Here is a 21,278-nt window from a genome sequence, read left to right as displayed (position 1 = left end):
AAAGTTCTAAAATGTGAAATAATTTAAATAAAATTTTTTCACCAGCGAAATCATAATACCGTTAAGTACTTGTAAATGAAAGGAAAAATTGTCATTTTTGCTCCAATAAACATCACATTGTCTTATCATTTTTGCTAAATTTATTGATTTATAATCTATAGATTAAAATGACATTGCATGACACATTTGAAACTGTTAAACATGTCTTGTACGTCAGAGAACATGTCTTGTTCGAGCATGTTCATCGTACACTTTGTACAATGAAGGATAGAAAATACAATCTGTCATTTACTATCTCTGTCTACAAGGAAGGGCATATCCAGATATACGATCTATGAATGATGAAGATTGTGTAGCATCGAACAAAATAATAACATTCATATATTAATGATAATATTATATTATGAAGATTTTTAACATAATACTTTCTATAGCGGGCAAATTTATTGATTTCGTATATCTATAGTAAATTACACATAAATTTTAGAATATCTCCCACTAAATTTAAAAACATTACTTTTTGCAGTCTTGATGTCTCCCTTAATAATTGTCTATTATGTCGATGGGATGCACTGAAAACGTAATTCGTAACTATTATCTTTTATCTCATATCTGTGTGACTTGTGGTTTCCATAAAAGAATTTAAATATCTCATCGTGCAAAGGCGAACGCTTATGCTTACCAGTTGATTGTGCCATGAATACAATTACCCATCCTGATCCAATATTGTTCACTGTTGAAAAATATTTAACAAGAACTCGATTGGTATCAGCCTCGAGTCTCGCTGGATCATCCTATACAAAAAATATCTTTAATTATATTTGCATAATTAAAATATATTTAATTTTATATTATGTAACTAAATATATTGTAAAAATATGTTTAATTGTATATCTTATGAAAATGAGATTTTAAGAAACATTTAAAATATAATTTAAAGAAAAATTAAAAATCATAGTTATTATACAGATTCTCATAAAAAAATTCTCTGATCAGTTCTTTTAATTGTAGAATCTATTGATAGCGATATTTGAAAATGTATTATTTTACGAAATCACTTACTTCGCCGCAATATGTGCTATGTAAAAGTTCTCCGCTAGGGACGACATCGTAAACTTCGAGATAATTGTTGTGGCAGTTCTTCTTCGTGCCGATGTCGAAGACAAGGAATTGAAGAATGATCTTAAAGCCTTGCGGTACGCTCACGTCCCAAGTGCATACGGTATTGTTGCGATACGTACGGGGATACAATGGCGAGGTGAATCTGCCACCGTAATTGAATATACGACCGCCGCAACCTCGACCTGCGCAATTTCGATTTTGAGATGTTTTATATGAAAACGACGCTGCGGGCCGATCTGCGTGTACATTTCGTTTGTGTTATAACTCGCACGGTGTTTGAAGCAATGCCGCGAGATCGCAATCGGATTTTCGTGCGGTCTCCCGCGAAAATAAACCGCAACATTTCACATGGCGCGTATCTCGAGGCGCCGCAGTGTCGTAAATCATCTCCTGCGCGTTATAATTTCTCCGCATCTGGTAGCGTACATTAATCGGATGCAATGAGAGAGGACTTGTGCACGCTGCCACGAACGCGTCCTACCTGCATCCGTGGTCGTGTAAATGATGTCATAACTTTGATAAGAGCTGGCGCTCTCGGTCCAGGAGTGCAAAGTGAGTTTGTTGCCAGAACTGAAAATCGGGCTTGGCATTGCCGTGCTGCACAGCGTCGTTATAAGCGGTCCACTTGAGTCACCCTCGTGTACCTGTGAGATATATAAATCTATTTAGAAACTTGAACTTACAACGCGTATTAATACACGTTTTACGTCACTCGGGTTTTCAAAGTAGGAAATTGAATCATTTCGATATCCTCTCTCAAACGCGATTTCCTTAGCAAGTGTAAAGGAACGTACTTGCAGCGCGTTGAGCGTACACTGCTCTGGATCGTAAATGCTAAAATGATTGAAGTACAAAGAAATGGTACGATTTGCTGGAACGGTGATTGTGATCCAGCAGCTTGTAAATCCATTATGGAGGATTCGTCCCTGCTCGCTCGTGTAATTTCGATCGCAATTCGCTGTACTGTATTCCAACTTAAAGCCTTTATGATTGTTGGACATTGATCTAAATGTTATTTTGACCTTGTCACTGTAACTGTAAGAAAGAATATTCAATTTGAAATAATTCTACTCTTAAAAATCGTTGTAATGAACTAATAGAGATAAGTTTAGGTACCTGTAATAATCGTGTGGTAATTCGCTGCCACAATATCTGTATGAGGCGAAAGCTAACCGGCTACCCTAAAAGATAACATAAAATAAGATATTTTATGTATTTAATATAAATGTGGATTACTAGCAAAATGAAACGCATTAGTTCCTAATACAGAAAACTTACCATCTCGACGGTAATTGGGCGGCTTCTTTTGCCACTATAAATAAAGTTTGTCCCGAATCCTTCATTTATATATCTCTGTTTGTTAAAAAAAGATAACAGTTTAATCTTTTATTATTTGTAGAAATATTTATTTTTTAATATTAAGAGTAATTATATTTTTAAAATGATATTATTATCATCAACCATTAGAATAATTATTTTAATATAATATTAATAGTAAATATTATTTATATCAGTATTTACCTTTTCCTCAGTAATTTCTAAATACTCATCTTCACACTTGTCAGAATCCGCCAAATCAAAATCTATAAATCGGATTCGCATTCTATCGCTGTAGTTATCGGCAAATTGCAAAGTCCAACGACATAGTGTTCCAGCTAAATGAGTGTTTGGATAATCCGGCGAAGTAATTACATGAATTCTTTCGCTTACTACTCGAGTACTTAAGCTGCACAATGCTGCAAGAAAGTCACATAAGAAAAGTTATCAAAGAAAGAACATTGATAAAGTAAAATTTAAATAAAAATTCAAGAAAGTTTTATCTTTGTTACATTTATGTTTTAAATTTGTTAAAAGTGTTTAACAAAAATTTTAATAAAAAAGAGACATGAATTTGTAGATATACAACTAAAATTTATCGTAAAAACAGATACATTCAGGTACATTTTGTTTTATAGAATATACTGATGTTAGGACAATTGATGAAGTAAGTATAAAATTTCTTACAATCGACAGTATTTAATGTGGCTGTTGCACCGGCACCTTCAGTAACACCGTCAGTATAAAATCTAATCCACAAATTGTTTGAAGTAGATACCATAGGATATGGCACTGAATTACCGCAAAATTGACCAATAAGGTCGGCATAAGGTCCACCGCCATCTCGAACCTGAGAACAAAAAAAGGTACGTTATTCTTATAATATATGTTAATATAATCGTAATTTTATTGAACTAATATTTTCTGCATATTTTTTTTCTTGCAATATTATATATATATATGTATTAAAGTCAGATACAGTCAATTGTTACTTTACAAATATAATGTTACAAGAAAAAGTAAGTAAACATTAAAGTATAATACAATCTTATTATCAGCATTTCTAAAAGTACCAGACGTAGACGCAAATATTTACCTCGAGATAATCACCGCTGCATTTATCACGTTGAGTAATATTATTAATTGAGTTCTTGATATCAATGCTATTAATTGTAAACAATATACTTTTGGCTAAGGATGTCACTACAGTCCAGTGGCATTCTTCGAATGGTCGATAAGTTGCTTCCTGTTGAGTTCTGAACGATTTAGATTGAATCGAAGTTAAATTGACTAATCCTCCGCAACCGTCAGCTGGACTTGTCGTGAATAGCACCTAAAAAAGCTCATTATTATTATTATTATTATAGTTATAATTATAGTTATAATTTTTAATTTAATTGAAAATATGTCAATAAAGTGAATTGCAAAAGAGACAGCAGATGATTATACGAAAAGGATGCTGTTATTATTAAATCAAATATAACTTCGGAATGACATTCAGTATAACAGACTTTGTACCTTGGCTGTAAAACCTTCAAAATGCCCTGAACTGTCGGCATTAAAGTTAACGACCATGGAATTAGACTCGGATTTAAATGTTGGTAAATTACCAGTCAAGTTACCGCAAACCAGAGCAGTTCGTTTATTCGGATTAACAAAATCACCTTCATAAACGGCGACGTTATCAAAATAACAACTGCAAATTGATGATAAAAGTTTAATAAAATTTTTAATAGAAACTGACTGATATAAATTTGTGAAAAGCTTACTTTGTGCTGAACTCTAGAATGAACTTCTCGAAGCGCACAAGTACACTCTTGCCTTGAGGCGCTTTAATGACCCAAGTGCAATTCATACGTCCAAAGTATTCTTCTCCATGCATCAAAGGCTTAAGCTCAGTGGGTTTGGTGATAATACCACCACATCCTGTTAGTTACAACGGTTTCATTATGTTTTTTTATTTTTTTTTTCTCTAATTGTCTTATAATTTTCCTCAATATATCAAATCTGTATTTTTTATCATATTTTCTAACAATTAAATCATTGTTTATATTTTAATTTTCGTAATTGTCATTAATATACAAGAAACTTCGGAGAGACTTACTATTGAGGAAATATTTAAACTGAAAACCGCTCCGCTGCACATATTTGTCCGTCATGAAGATAATCTCTATTCGTGACATGGATCTTAAAAGTGGTGGTTTGCTATTACCGCAATAAGTTTCTACCGCCTCTATCATATACATACTTTCCGATATGGTAGTGACATTGTCAAAACGACAATCTCCACGAGCTGTTAAAAGTAATTCTTGTTAATTTTGTAATTTTTATTGTATTCTTTATTTTGAAGCTTTAGAGATAATAAAATTAATTTATGTCATGAACATATATTGTCGTAATTTTATGAAAAAATCTGGCATTACATTATGCTTGCAGGGTATACACTATGAATCTCCAGGATTTTAATATTGCCTTAAAAATCAGGTAACATAGATTTCTTTTTGTTTGTTGTCACATACGCTTAAGTTTGTATTTGGATCGAACGAAAAAGTTTCATTCCCTGACCACAAATTCCCCTGATATCGCTCCTTTGAATTTCTTTTTCTAGAGGTATATCAAAGATATAGTTTTCTCCACCAAAGTGCCAAACATGAATGCCTTATGCAACCGAATCGCGGTCGCTATTGTTACAATGACTAACGACATGCTGCAGCGCATCTGGCGAAGTGAAATACCGAAAACTCGATATATTCTTCGTACCACTAAAAGGCGCTCATGTGAGAGTTTGATAACATGTGGGAGTTTGACAATTTTTTGTAAAAAACTTTTCTAGTTGTTCGTTACAATAAAAAAGTTAGAAGTATATATACATACATATATATATATATATATATGTGTGTTCATTTTTATTTCTTAAAAGTAACGGAAGTTTATCGTGTACGCCCTGTATATAATATACAGCGAACATTAAAACTTTTTAAAAGTTCCATGGAGATATAATAATCATAAAAAAACCATAGTATTCCACAGGATCTGAAAAGATAGTGATGACTATTAAGACTTACCGCGTTCGAGCTGGAAATCAGTAAACTCGACGACAATGTCATCATTTGGCGCAACAATGGTGTAATTACAGGAAATGCTAGGTGGATAGAAGTTTGGATACGATGGCGATTGAATGATATTAACTTGCTCGGTTGCTTCAAAAACACCGCCGCAATTCTCACTCCAGATGGCATGAAAACCGTCCGATTGTATTGCCTCATTCGAATGGAAAATCACCTTCATGCGATTCGATGTCGAGTTAAAGGGCGCAGGTGTATTCCTGCCGCAAACTTTTCCGAGACTCTTCCATTCACCATTGTTATAACTTCCTTCTTCTCCGATCCAATCAAATACCTGTAGCGTTATTATTATTTTTTTAATTTACAACGTTCTCTATATTCACATTTTTCGTGTCATTGCGTGAATATTATTGTAGTGAATAAAATAAATTGCAAAGCGAATTGATTTGAATAAATATTTAATGTTTATCATAAGTATAATAATATGATCAGACCTGCACATAATCTTTCTCGCAATTAGGACTAGTTTCCAAGCTGAACCGATCGACGAAAGTTAAACCTAAGTGATAGCCATTTTCACCTATTATTTCCCATGTACATTCGCCGTTGTTGGGATATTGTTTAGGGAATCTGAAATTGCAGAAATAAATCATCTATAATAAATCATCCTTTTTTTAAAATTGTGTTATTATAGTTTCTATTGTCTTAGGAAAACGGTAATTACTCGGGAGATGCGATTTCGCGACTGCGACCACGTAAAGCTCCACCGCAACCTGTACTAGCAACCATTACATCAAACTCGAAGCTGCCTGTACCCCCAGATGCAAAATATTCTATCCATAACTCATTCGATATACTATTAATGTTATATTTTTGAAGTTCACTTGTGGTATGAAGACAGTACTTTGCGATCTGTGGTGCTGTCGCTCCGCCATTCCTGATGATGAACGATAAATATACACATTAAATAAAAAATGATTTGATATATAATATAAAATATCTTTAACACAAATGAATGAAGAAGGCCAGTCAAAGCGGCTCTTGATGTTTAATAATATTTTTGTGTAAACTTTACAACTTCTAGTTTGAGCAAAAAGTATCTTACTTGATAATAAGGTAATTCGTGTTACAGTTACTTTCAAGCTCAAGTTTTTTGAAAGAGAGTTTGATCGTTTCTCCTTCAGGATAATCTACATGCCAAACGCAATTTATTGGATAGGAAATATTCGTTGGTGATCTGATGGTGTATCTTGATTCTCGCAAAATACCACCACAAGGTTGCCATTGATATTGTAAATTGAAATCCATACGTTTTCCATAAGTACCATTCATTATCTAAAAGTTGAAATAATAAAATTATTTTTTTACATTTGATACTAAATGCAAATAATTTTAATTTACGTAGAGATTCTTGAAACTATTTATTCATATGTATATACATATAAGTGATAAGATAAATATTAAGAATATATTACCGTCAATTCGTTTATTAATTTCGGACTTCTCAAATATCTCGGTTCTGTTACATTTCCACAAATCATTCCAATACCTACGCAATATTTAACATTAATATTTTATTTATCCAAGATTTATAATAGATATTAATTGACTTTTATGTATTGTTTCTAATAATTGCTATCTATGAGCAAGAATAACGAATGATGTTAGTGTTTTTTATTTTACCATGAATTTCAATATATTGAGGATAAATGCAACTTCTTCTAATAATTTGAGAATGTTCAGGTCCGCCCAAAATACCGGTGACTTTTATTGTCAATGTCAAGCGAGTGTCCCCAATAGAACTGATCATATTTTCGGGTGGTTCCAATTTCAAGTTGCAAACATATGAAGATTGATTAAAAGGTGGACTCGTAGGACCTGTTATATTGCCTCCAATTGCTCTCAAACTTCCACCACAAGCTGCGATAAAAATTAATTAAAATCTTTTTTTCGTTGTACGTTTTATCTAACTAAATAAAAGTTGATATACTAAATTAAATATAGTTTGAAAATGTATTTCTATTTAAATTGCATTGTTACATAAAGTACATGGATATGAAAATGACGATGGTAGCTCTTGAAACTTACGAGCCGGAGCCTCAGCCCTATATCGAAGCTTGAAACCTCGATGTCCAGCGGAGGACCAATAGCTGATAATCATAGTATTACTGGAACTTCTTATCTCTTCTGTATTTGTTCTCCCTTGTCCCAAGATCCTAATCCTCGATTTAAAGCGGAAATCGTTATAAAACTGCAGGAAAGGAGAATTTCATTATGTATTCCTTTGCCGGAATAAATATTGTTTATATCTTATTGACGTGGCATTACTTACTGTGAGTGCATACCCCACGTGTGACGGTCCAGGATCGTTAACAACGTCTATATCCATAATATTCACCACAACTTGATAATCCATCGGTAACGTAATTCGCCAATCACAATATCTATGGTATCATTAATTCGTATAATTTTTATTTAAATATTATCAATATTTAGGTGAAGATTGTATAAATATCTTTCCAATTTTAAATATACAAAAAAATATATGTATTATTATCATGCTCACTTAAATAATTAATTAATTTATAATTTTTATATTTAAATATTAAAATAACTTAAATATCATTACTGATACGTTATTGTTTATAATACATATTCAATAAATAAAATATTCTACTAATTGTTTAAAAATTTTGTTTAAAAAAATTTACCTTGATCTTGTGCGTGGATTAGGATATCCAGGTGATTTAATTATTCCATTTAGTGCGGTTATTGAACCGCCGCACGCTGTACAAATAGATAATATATAATTAAAATATTTTTAATATATAATTCAGAACTATATAAATAACGTGCAAATTATGATGCGCAATAAGATATATTTAAATATAATTTTGTTTTACTAACTTTCTTGGCTAGCAGTGAAGTTTAGATTGAAGCCTTTATAACTAATGAACGATAAGTTATTGCTCTGGAAATACACATACACTTCGTTTGATGATGTTTCGATTACGTCCGGTTTACGAAGACCGCAATAAGAACCAATTATTGAAACTATGGAAAAATATTTTCATTCAGTCACGTCATAATAATGAAAAAGCTTATATCCAAATCTATTTAATCAATCGTTGCCAGTCATTACTTACAGGTATTATTTTCTACAAGCTTTTCTCCAATTTTAACGTTATCAGTGAAACGGCATGCACGTAAGCCAGGAAGCTGTAAATCGCGGAATTCTAATTTCAAGTTATGATCCGTCGGCGCTACTATCAACCACGTGCAGTTTATGTTTGTAGGATACGAATGCGGATAATTCGGAGATTTAATAGTGCCTTTGGTAGCACGCAAAATTCCACCACAAACCTCTGTACAAATACGTATACTTTATGAAATGTTTCTATTCTTAATATAAAATTATTATTATTATTATATAAGATAAATATATGTCTTTTATTTAATAAAAGTCAACTATTTATAATCAGTTTTAATATTAAAATAAACTTATATAAAATACATTCGTTTTACTTACCTCCTAAAGTAATTACAGCTTTGAAACCATTCTTAGGTTCTGGCACATCTGTATAAAAGTGGACATATATCATGTTGCCATTAGTACTCATACTACTAGGTGCTACGTCTTTACAAAATGTTCCCATGAGTAGCGAGCCATCGGTTCCACCATCTCTTACTTCAACGTACTCTCTCTCGCAACTAAAAAGAAATTGTTATAGTATATATAGAAACGATATTTTAGTAAACTAAAATATATTTTTAATATTTTTTCCAGAAATTTGTTTTATTTTTCTGCAATGATCATATCTTACTTCTCGGACTGACTCAAATCAAATCTATCCAAGAAATGGATAGTGAGCCTTTCGCCAGCTGGAGCAGTAGCTATCCAAATACATTCGCTATAAGTTGGAGGGATGTTTGGATAGTTGGGCGATGTTATCTCCCATTTCTTCTGTTTGTTTGTCAAGATAAACTCGCCGCCACAGCGCATGCTTACTTCTCTAAAATATAGAAAGTAAATTAATGTTACAGCAAATTAAACAAATGTTAATTTTAAAAATTGTATTATGTAAAAATCACCTGTAAGTGAGTTTAAAGCCAAAACCCGTAAGACCAACACCCGTAGCCTTAATATAAAAACGATTTCCGGTAGTTTCTAATTCCGCTGGTAATACTTCACCACAATACTTTCCGGTGCCTAACAAAGGCGAGAGCATTCCTTCTCCATTTTTTAACTAAAATTATATACATATAAATTATCTTTTTTAATTTTAAATTTTCTCTTTTTCTTTCGTAATTATTTCTTTTGTTTATAATTATATTGACTCTAAAGTCTACTAATATAATGTACTAACCAGTAAATAATGATCACCGCATGTATTATCAGGCATTTTTTGTATTGTCATTTCCTCAATCAGAACTTTGATAGTTTTGCCGGGTTTCACTGTCACAGTCCACTCACAGGTAAAGTGCCACGTGCGAATCGGCCGGGGAAAAGAAGCATTGTCATATTGAATTACGCCGTTGGGTCCACTTAATTGACCTCCACAATCTATAAACATCAATGAGAACATTTACGTATATTTACAATCAAAATTATGATTTTATTAATATACTAATAAGATATTTGTAACCTCGATATACATATGCGTTGAAGCCAGTTTTATTAACGAACATGTCCGTATCGAATTTCACAGTCATCACATTGCTCCCGCTGATCAAAGACGCACTGGAGTTAGCCAAGCACAATTTACTTTCCAAATGAGCACCAGTTGTCGATGTCAATGCATTTCCTGAATAAACGGAAACCGAATCCGCCTCGCAATTGCTAGTTTCTTCCAAATCCATAGTCATTATTCTCAATACCAAATGTGTTCCAGGTGGCGATGTGAAGACCCAATTGCAATGCAAATTGGCAGCATAGCCAGTCGGCCAACCGGGAGAACTGAAGGAATATGTAACGTTGCGGTCACTTATTAGAGCTATTTCCTTGTTGCATTCCGACACTGCAGGTAAATAAAATAAATTGTAATTAAATGTATATACATGTATATGTGTGTGTGTATATATATTTAACATCGTCGTAATTCACATATGTGTTATTTACTACATTCGATATATGTTCTCAAACATTTATATTATAGAAGTTATTTAATTCAAAATGGATACATAATAGCGTTCAAATTAGCTTTTGCATTAATATTAAGTTAATTGTAAAAAATTATTTACATATATTTATTTTTTATAACAACAAAATATTAAGTATAAAAATTGAATCTTACATCTAATCTCCTTATTAGTCGTCTGTTCGGAAATATTTCTGTCTATTTGAAGCCATGTGAGATCAAACCAATTTCCCTGTCTGAGAAACTCTGACGTCATCGTGATATAAATAACATTGCTAGATGAATCTATTGGTTCTGGCAAAGTGTAGCCGCATATTTCAGATAGAAGTGGTGCTTCATTATCATATCCATCATATATCTAATTAAAAATGGATAAAACTGCTTAATAATTAAAATGGCACATGAATATTTCGTTGATTACAAAAACCTATATTAAGTATCAATATTTATTATTAATTTAATGTATAAACAATATATATTGTTGATATATTGTTAAATATACACATAACTATATTTATACATTAATTATATTATATTATATTTATCCTTATATATATAAATTGTGGTTATTTACATTTTGTAACATCTTTGGTAAAGATACTTACATTAATATGCGAGACACAATGTTGATAGTTTTCTATGTGTAAATCTGTGAATACGAGACGTACAAGCCAATCCAATTCAACAGTGATACGCCATGAGAACGCAGCAGGTTGTTTATACGGTAGTGGATACAACGGCGAGGTAATGCGTCCTGTAGGTCCTTCCAGTTCGTTCCCTCCGATGATATTGTATTCAGCCTTGAAACCCTTAGCAGTACCTGAATCATCGCTCTTAAACTTGATCCATAGTTTGCTGGAAGACGCAATTTCCGCGGCATCTTTGCCGCAAGAAACGCTAATGAGCTTTCCTATTCCACTGTCTTCCCGTACCTCGACATAGTCCAGATCGCAATTTTCGCTCGACTCGACATCGAACTCGGAGAACATGAGAGTAATCCTATTACCGGGGGACGTATTCAGAATCCAAAGGCATTCTGTGTTCAGGGGATAACTATCTGGATAACTAGGCGAGGTAATTATTCCTTGTTGGGATGTGTAGTTTCCTCCGCATGCTGAAAAATACAAATGGAATTAAAGATATTTTTTAATAAACGTTCATCTTTTATATATTTTAATCCAGTGTACCTGTATTCAGGACGGAGTACATAGCGACAAAGTGACCTACGAACTCGTAGAAAACGGTACGCAGTGTGAGTGAATTTCCGGTACTCGTAATCGGTGGTGGTGCGACGTTGTTGCACCATTTTCCTAGAGATGGTCCATCTGTGCTCTCACCCTCAAATACCTGGAGGGAGAGCCAAAAACAAGGACTTGTGTCGTGATATTGTGATTCATATCGGGTCAAAGCATTAGTTGGATCCATCTCCATATGCGTAAAAGTAATAGTTATATGATCGCCTGCAATAAAATACAGAAAGAGTAGAACCGTTAAAAAAAAATAAAAACAAATGTAAACATCTATGGGCGAAATATGAATTAAGATAAAGTTTAATTACCTGGATTTTCAGCTATCAATGTCCATGTACAATTAGTGTTCTCATCATGTGTATCACTATTGCCCGTCGGGGGTGTGAGGAAACCGTGATCCTTCACAATTATACGAGCACCGCAGGCTCTACTGTATTGGGCTTTGAAACCTTTGGCTGAAATTATGCTATCGCTCTGCATGACTACTAACATTTGATTACTACTCGAAACGTAGATCGGTGGTAGCTGATTGCCACAATGAGTTCCCAATACTGGGTCATTTTTCGTTGAGCCATCAAAAATCTACGAAAATACGAGGTAAGGCTGTTAACATTTGTTAGTAGAATTAATTAAAAAATTACTTTAAATTATATTCTTATAAGCGATTTAATTTAAAAATTATAGCGTACCTTAACGAAATCGTCACTACAATTTCTACTATTCTCAATATCAAAGTCCAGAAACGTGAGATTTACTAGATGGTTGTTGTCGACTTCTAACAGCCATTCGCAATTCACAACAGACGGATAATTCTGCGGATAATTGGCTGAATGAATGATGCCGGAGATTGTTGTAAATTTACCACCACATATAATGGGAACTGTCCTATAACTAGCATTAAATCCTCGACTAGCGTATACTGAATCCGAGTGAAACTTGACAAACATTTTGTTTCCATGACTAGTGTATATTACTGGCTTTTCCGAATAACAAAGCTCAGTCAGTTTTGGCGCATCTGCATCTTCGCCCTCATAGATTTGGACTTTATCAAAGAAACAACCTTTACGCTTCTCAGTATTAACCTGAGGGACAAAAGTTTCCATTTTTACATTACAGCATCTTTACATTAGCACTTTTTTTCTATTAATTTTTGTATAATCTTTGCAAATACTTTTTTAAATTATACCTACTTCGTGAAATGTGAGCTCGATACTGAGCATGTAATCTACTTCGATCAGCCATTCGCAGTCAACATTCATAGGATAAGCTGACGGATATCCAGGCGATGTGAAACTATCATAGGGTTTAGTCAAATACCCGCCGCAACCATCCACCTTCCATTCAAGCCTGAAACCATTGTAAGCGATAAAGGAGTCTGTAACAAACGTTACGAACACTTGATGTTGTGTTGAATGAATTTTCATTGGAAGATCGATAGTCCCACAGAATAGACCCAGCAAGTTGTTGGGAGTGTCATCGTCGCCTTCCATGATTTGGAGATAGTCATATGTGCACTGCGACTGTTCTATTTTTCCTTCGAGATCAAAGTGCGAGAAAGTCAAATTAATCGTGTTACCAATTGGTGCCTCAATGATCCAACTGCAGTTTGTCGAGTGCTCATATTTATTGGGGAAATTCGGTGACTCTATCACACCGTAGTAGCCGCGTAATTTGTTTTGACATTCTGTATCATAAAAATAACAATACAACAATAACAAATAGTTCTACAATAAGTAATTAAAATTAAAAAATAAACATTAATTTTCAAATTCTTGAAAAATATAACCAAAAAGTTTCAAATTAAAAAAAAAGAATAATAATATATAATAATAACATACAATAAGAGTAATATTTAATACATAAGAAAGAGGTTTATAAATGTGTTTAAAAGTAAAAAAGTAAAAATCTCTACTGACCTACATATAACATATTTTTTTTAATAATTTTAATTTATAACTTTTAAAGATAATACTGGTAAAGATTAAAGTTAATTAACATTTTGAATTAATAATATAATACGTACGCGTTTCGTATTTCAGATGGAAACCGCGGCCGGCATTGCTGTAGTCGCTACGTAATCGAACGGTCATTTGATTGGATTTGGATTGAATAAGCTTCGGATACGTGCTCCCGCAATAACGTCTTCCATTTGTGAGATGATTGATGCCTTCATATATTTCGATAAAGTCATATCGGCATTTCTGGTGATGTTCAAGATCGAGATCCACTATTATAATCTGCACTAAACTACCTGCTGCCACAGCGATCTTCCAATAGCAATCCGCGTTCGCTGCATAAGGTTCAGGATAATTTGGAGATATAATATCCCCAGTTACCGCAGTTATTGAGCTACCACATCCTGAAGACAAATACATAAATATATAAGAATTGAAAATATAGAGAACGTGATTAGAATTTTCTGTATGTTTATACCTTGGGTGGTGCTATCCCACTGTATTTCAAAACCTGGCATTGTTCTCGAGAAATCCGAAACAAATCTAATATACATTTGATTCGCTTGACTCGGTATTTCAGTAGGTATGTCCGTGCCACAGAATTTGCCGATTAAAGGCGCTGAGTCATATCCACCATTCCTAAAATATGAGAAATATATAATGTCAATTTGAAAAAGTAATAAAATCAAAATTTAGGATCGTTACCTAATTTCTAAATAATCAAATGAGCAAGATGAATGTCTTTCTAATTCAAAATGATTGATTGTTAGAATAATTCTGTGTCGGTTTTGCGCTTCAATAATCCAAACGCAATCCTTTTTGTTCGGATAATAATCGGGATAATTTGGCGATCTAATAATGCCGTTTGACTTTGAATAATGACCACCGCAGACCTTTGACGTATCCATGAAAATATATGTAGCAACAAATCCTTCGTTTGTAATAGTTACATCAGTGTGGAAAATTATGGTAAGTGTACGATCCTGCGTCGTAATTTCGGGTGGTTTAGTGCTACCACAATATCTGAAACGCATAATTATGATATATTACAAAAGCTGAAACAAAAAAGTTAAATTATGTATGTGGAAATAATTCCAATACGTATTACAATATGTATAAAATTAATAGGAATTAAATAGTACAATTAATAGTGTTTTGGTAATTCAAATAATTGTAGCATTAATATCATCTTCGTGTATATAATAAATCGTTGAAAATAAAAGAGATTAGTAATCGTACGTGGCTATTGTGTTTTCGTCGTGCGAGGTATAGTTTTCATAAATTTTGACGTAATCATTGGCACAATCATTATGGTATTCTAAATTGAACGACATCCAATTGAGTTGTATTATATATCCTGGCGGTGCTTGAATAGTCCAGATACACTCCTCGTTGTCGAAGTAACTTCCGTTTTCACGGGGAGGCTGAATCACACCGTTTGGCTCCTTTAGCAATCCGCCACATCCTTAATAAGAACAATGACGTCAATGTTTATTTTGTTATTGTCTATTTTTGCGCAAAAGTTTAATTGTTCTGTACGTAAAATGAATCAGTTACGTTCAAAGTACATCAAACCTTACATTTATAATTTGCCGCAGCAAGAGATCTTACTTACTACGATTGATTGTTGTGTAGTTCAGTTTGAAACCTCGACCATTGATGTTGCTATCGGTGGTAAACCTTATGTACATAAAATTGTGCGTGGAATAGTAAGGAGTATTGGGCATGTTTTCCTCATCGCCGCATAATGTGGCGAGTTGCGTTGCATTTTCATTATCACCATCGAAAATTTCGACGTAATCGTAATAACAGTTCTGATCTCTACCTTCGATGTCCATATCTTCTACAGTTAATACGATTCCTTTGTCAGACGGTTGTATGATTTCGTAAATACACGTTCTTGAATGATGATAAGGGTTCGGATAGAAGGGCGATTTGATAATTCCAGTATCTGCATGGAATTCGCCGCCGCACAAAGTTTCGTACGATAGTGTGAAACCTTCCCCTTCGTAAGACCAATCGGATTTGAATACTACAACTAAACTGTTTGAATTTGACTTGATCGCTGGCGGCATATCCGAGCCACAATATCTACCGAGTAACTGAGAAAGCGTGTTAGGTCCATCGTAAATCTGAAAAAGTACAAAGATTAACATTTTCTTTCTTTCTGTGAAATATTTTAGTAATAAAAGCTGGAAAGATTACCTCGATAAAATCAAATTGACAACTGGTGGAAGTTTCGAGATCAAATCTCAGCCATGATGCTCGGATTCGTTCACCTGCTGGCAATTGTATCTTCCATTCACATTCCATATTTGGCTGATACGACGATGAGTGCCCTGGTGAACTGATTAGTCCAGTGACACTGGTGAAAATTCCACCACAACCAGGAATACCTAAATATTGCAAATTATTTGAACCATATATTTAATATAACAATTTATATAAAATTATAAAATTTTTAAATCAATTGTTTTAGATAAATAATGTAATTAATTGATACACTTATAAACCGTATATAAACAAGTTGTCTCTCATTGTCAGTAATATACCTTCAATTATCGAATAATGAATTTGAAAGCCAGCATCTTGATTAGAACCGTCAGAATGGAAATGAAGCATCGCTTCAGAACTCGGTGTAATCAGAGGCGATGGACGAGTGTGATTGCAGAAAAGTCCTAAACTTTCCTCTTCTGCACCGGTAATCTATATAACGCCAGATATATAGAATCAAAATCGGGAAAATGAATGCTAAAGCATAGATAATTATTTTATGATTTAGAAAATTTAATAATAGCATAAAAAATATTTATATAGATTATAATTAATGAAGTATTTACTTCCAGATAGTCGTTACAATTCTGCTCGAGCATCAGCTGACCAAAATGAAATTGAATTCTTTTTGAGGCAGCAACAATGATTGACCAGAAACAATCTCTGTTTGGAGGGTATCTTCCAGGTGAACCTGGAGACGTAATTGTGCCGTAATTATTTTCTAAAACACCTCCACAAATAGGCTCGATGCTCTTCCAACGGAAAGTAAATCCGTCGTGAGATATACTGTTATCCGAATGGAACCACAAGTAGAGAGTGTTGTGGGACGAGATGATTGTCCCATTTTCATTAGGCAACGTGTGACCGCAAAATCTATTAATCATTTGACTACCAGCATTTCTGCCATCATGAATCTAAAAGTGTATACGCTTGTTATAAAGAGAATAATTTTCTTATTTCTATTATTCTTCATATTTTAATTCTTTCCATTTTTAAATTTAAGAATATAGACATTTAAACAGCACTAACTACAACTCCTTAATATGGATTTAAAAAATACATACATTTTAAGAGACTATAAAAATCCCAGTATTATACTATGAACGTAGAAAAATTTTACAAGAATTTATAAAACTCTTATAGTTCTTACAAGCTTTTAATGAAAGAATCGCATATGATTTTTTAATCGCATTTCTTAAATATGCAAATCGCACCTGTAGAAAGTCAAATTTACAGTCTCCGGACTGCTCGAGATTAAAAGACGTAAAGGTGACGTTCAGAACCTTCGAGGGTTCCGTTATTAATACCCAGGCGCAACTCAGTCCATGCTGGTAAGTGCTACCGCCCATGGGAAACTGAAGTGTTCCCATGGGATTCCGTAACACACCGCCACATGCTTGCCGTTGCGTTTCACACCTGCTTCCTGTGAAGCTAGTTGTACACTGACATGTCACTTGTCCGTTTAAAACAGTGCAAATTCCGCTATTTCGACAAGGATTTGGCGAGCATGGATCGATTGGTACACTACATGTAGGTCCTAAAAATTAATAAAAAACGCAGTGATACAAATATATGTGTATATCGCATGCACTGAAACAGAAGTGTTCGATATTTGTAAGAGAGTTTCAATTTTATAGTTATTAGTATTATAATGTTAATAATAATTACATTGATATTTAAATAAAAAAATAATTGGCACCGAAAATAATTATAAATTATAATTATAGTAGTTGCAGCATTTTTTCTCTCAGTACGTATAATTCTCAGTTTTCAATTTTTGTTAAGAATAAATTAAAAATTCCGGAATGAACATTTTTGTATAAATTTAAACTTCAGTTTTAACTTAGAGTTCATATTACGATTATTGTGCATTCAAGGGCAAATTTATTCTATACCTTATTATTCGTCACGTGTGAGAACTAGAGCGTTACGATTTATACACGACTTGGCTCACGAATTTATTTTCCCCTATCTCTCTCATTTTCATTCCTAATACACATACCTGAGTATCCCGAGTTGCATCTGCAAGTGAAGCCATTTGCACCGTTTGGCACGCATGTACCATGAACGCAGGGGTTGCTAGAACACGCAGTATTAAGTGATACATCAGCTAATTGGCAACCGTTTGGTCCCATTCCATTTCCGACGTAATCCGGTGGGCAACGGCACAGCACGTAAGAACTTGTAAGCGATGGATTCTCGGTACAGGTAGCTAATGGATGGCATCCACCGTTGTTGATGGCACAACCACCGACAAAAATGCAACTCACGCCGTCGCCACGGTATCCTGGAGGACAAGCTCCACACGTTCTAGAACCCTGTAATTAAAATCGTTGCAATAAAATAAGACTCAGCGAATTGTAACGCGTTGTTCTATTCATTATATTTTATCTTCGTATATTTACTATTCATTGAAAATGTATTTTTATGTCAAACAAAAATAATAAGACATTGTTAAGACCATAACATGTTTTTTACACAATCGTAAAACTTGTATTAAATTGAGATTGAGATTTGAAATTAATTAATCTGAAGAAAAGAAAATCAGTATCAAGTTTAATAAGCTTTGCTTTGATTGGTCAAATTCAAATTTAATCTCAATCTCAGTCTCAATCTCCAGTCTGATAAGGGCATAACTTTACTTCATGCTCTATGTAATATGTAATACATTACCATTGTGTTTATGCATTGTACATAAGGCGAGATACTGCAGCCGCCATTGTTAATAAGACACTCGTCAATGTCGGTGCAATAATAACCATTGCCGCTGTAGCCGTGCGGGCATGCACCGCAAGTGAATGAACCGCGAGTATTACGACATGGTACCGGTGGATTTACGGAGCAAGGTGGATGGGCTGCTGCACATTCGTCTACATCCTTGGTGCAAGCTGGGCTTGTACCGTCGCTTTCCCATCCCTAAGGAGATACGATAAAGAAAAGAAGCGCTTTTGCTATAAATAAGTTACAAAAGCAGGCTGTGCGTAAGTCTTATTCAGCTGAATAATTTATGACTAGACTTTATGGAGAAAAAGTAGAACGTACTTGATCACAAATGCATATGTATCCAAGTAAAGAACCGCTTTTGGCAACGCATACACCGTGCTCTCCGCAAAGCGCTTCGGAATTCTCTGTATTACATATCGATGTTTTCTGCGTGCAATGAAGGCCAAACCATCCCGGCAAGCAGTCGCATCTAATATCCGAAACAATATTAGGTATATGCAGACATATTCCGTACAGTATATCCGAGAAATCATACCATAAAGGCCACTTGCGAAGTTCATTAGAATTATTTAAAAAAGTAGAGATTTATAATAGAACTTTAGACTCAAATTTATATATATAATATTACTGAAACTACTTTTACAAAATATTTTATAGTTTTGCAAATTAAATAAAAAAAACATATCTTTTTAAATTAAAAAAAAGATTTGAAAAATCAGTTGTAAATTTGTAAAATATCAGTAATTAAACGAAAGTATGTTTTTCTACTTGCTGTAATAGAAACGTAATAAAATTTAATATTGTATACCGATAAGACCCAGGCAAATTACGACAGGTTGCTCCGTTTTGACATCCGAGATCCGTACCAAGAAATCTTGCGCACTCGTTGACGTCCGTCATACAATTTGGGCCCTGAAATAATCGTAATTATTCTCACAAAATATTATTTTCGTCAAAGTCTACGCTTACATACCTCCCAGTTTGATGGACAATGACATTGATAGGCATCATAGAGATCTTCACAAGTACCACCATTTTGACATGGATTACTTTGGCATTCGTTCTCTCGAAGTAGTGTTTGCATAGCTCTCAGTGAGTCTTCTAATGCTTTAAGCTTAACAAATTTTACTCATTTTTAATTTTATTGTACAGATCGTTATTCGTATATATCATTCACTATAAATAGATTCACGTATTACGTACTCGGGCGTTGATACGACGAATGCTGCTGCTTCTGACAAAAGCCAATGAATTAAAATTCTAAAAAGATATTATTTAAAGAACAACTTAATACATTTAATTCCATATTTAATTCATTTTTTTATTTTCATGCAATACGATTAATGTAACTTCATATCTCTATTTAAAACGCTAAATTATAAACTAATAAGAAATAAATAATAACTGAACGTTATAAAAATTATTGAAGATCTATTTATAGATACATTATTATTATACAATCTCTCTTATTTCATTCTAAACATACATAACTCTTACGTTTTTTTTTATTGGCATATTGATATAATTTGGTACTGGGATATAGAAAAATATGTCATCGCAAGCTGTTCATTCAATATTGCGCATTCTTACCGGTATACGTGATCTGTTTCCTGTGCGAATCGTATTGTTCATGTCGATACTTCTCTCGAGCACAGCAACTCTTCTCTGTAAACCTGTACTGCCAGTTACTATAGTCGTTAGTTGGTGAAGCGAATTCTCCATCTCAGCCAAATATCCCATCCGCCACCTGTCGATGACCCGCGTCGCATTTTGCGCCTGAAAAGTATCACGCACACATAAAATCCGTTTAACTAATTGTGTCTTAGTTGCTGGACATGTACAAATATTTATTCATTACCGCTGAGGCTACGTGAAGCAGATTGATCTCGTTGACATTCATGTAACCGTTCCCTACCATCTTCAGCGTTATGTTTCTGTCCTTCGCACTGGAGATTATGAGATGTCCATCTCGTGACTCCAAAACAGGTCTAAATTTTGAGCAAATTATTTAAATATGAAAGTCTAATTGCGGAAAAAAGTTTATAGAATATTAATGAAGCTTAACATCAAGCATTTTTTATCCGATTATGTCTTAAATATTTTTTATCACGCATTCTGTTGATCCTTATATTTTCAAAAAATATGTTTATCGATTGTGTTGTATAAAATATTAAATATATGACTTTTTTCAATTTCGTTCGATATTTAATATTTTACAAATGCAAATGCAATATTGGACGCAGATGATATATGTTATATTTTAATTAAGAAACATACCTCTCATCCATCCATGCGTCGCATAAACTGAGGTATAATAACAGGAACCACATCGATGCTAAAGCCATATCAACAGCAGCTTAAAACTCAGTAAACTAAATATGATTCTGTTATATGTTATTGGATTCTCACGCAACTTATACTGAAAAGACAGGT

The 21,278-nt window shown here is 33.6% G+C and overlaps 1 protein-coding gene across 1 annotated transcript; it reads right to left on the bottom strand.

Moving 5' to 3' along the window:
* Positions 1-64: 64 nt before the first annotated feature.
* Cubn (Cubilin) lies at positions 65-21,222 on the bottom strand. The gene is made up of 53 exons (XM_018505858.1): positions 21,123-21,222; positions 20,704-20,833; positions 20,436-20,621; positions 20,049-20,105; positions 19,819-19,959; positions 19,654-19,757; positions 19,164-19,314; positions 18,795-19,037; positions 18,124-18,439; positions 17,336-17,658; positions 16,688-17,035; positions 16,400-16,553; positions 16,053-16,243; positions 15,463-15,979; positions 15,087-15,312; positions 14,553-14,870; positions 14,326-14,486; positions 13,916-14,251; positions 13,083-13,576; positions 12,582-12,974; positions 12,201-12,474; positions 11,830-12,102; positions 11,248-11,756; positions 10,799-11,000; positions 10,151-10,522; positions 9,872-10,068; positions 9,597-9,751; positions 9,329-9,517; positions 9,034-9,215; positions 8,651-8,869; positions 8,412-8,558; positions 8,216-8,291; positions 7,837-7,948; positions 7,593-7,755; positions 7,188-7,424; positions 6,980-7,053; positions 6,610-6,839; positions 6,229-6,441; positions 5,999-6,134; positions 5,505-5,838; positions 4,544-4,732; positions 4,209-4,365; positions 3,958-4,135; positions 3,536-3,772; positions 3,127-3,289; positions 2,644-2,858; positions 2,401-2,475; positions 2,239-2,303; positions 1,917-2,157; positions 1,604-1,766; positions 1,063-1,304; positions 683-794; positions 65-572 (listed from the first exon to the last, which is right to left on the bottom strand). Exons 1-53 carry the CDS (start codon positions 21,188-21,190, stop codon positions 541-543), a joined length of 11,220 nt encoding a protein of 3,739 aa, XP_018361360.1. The 5' UTR covers positions 21,191-21,222; the 3' UTR covers positions 65-540.
* Between the last annotated feature and the right edge of the window lie 56 nt (positions 21,223-21,278).

The sequence above is a fragment of the Trachymyrmex cornetzi genome, unplaced genomic scaffold (genome assembly GCF_001594075.2).
Source record: "Trachymyrmex cornetzi isolate Tcor2-1 unplaced genomic scaffold, Tcor1.1 scaffold217, whole genome shotgun sequence".
NCBI lineage: Eukaryota > Metazoa > Arthropoda > Insecta > Hymenoptera > Formicidae > Trachymyrmex > Trachymyrmex cornetzi.
This window is presented reverse-complemented; position numbering and strand designations above follow the sequence as displayed.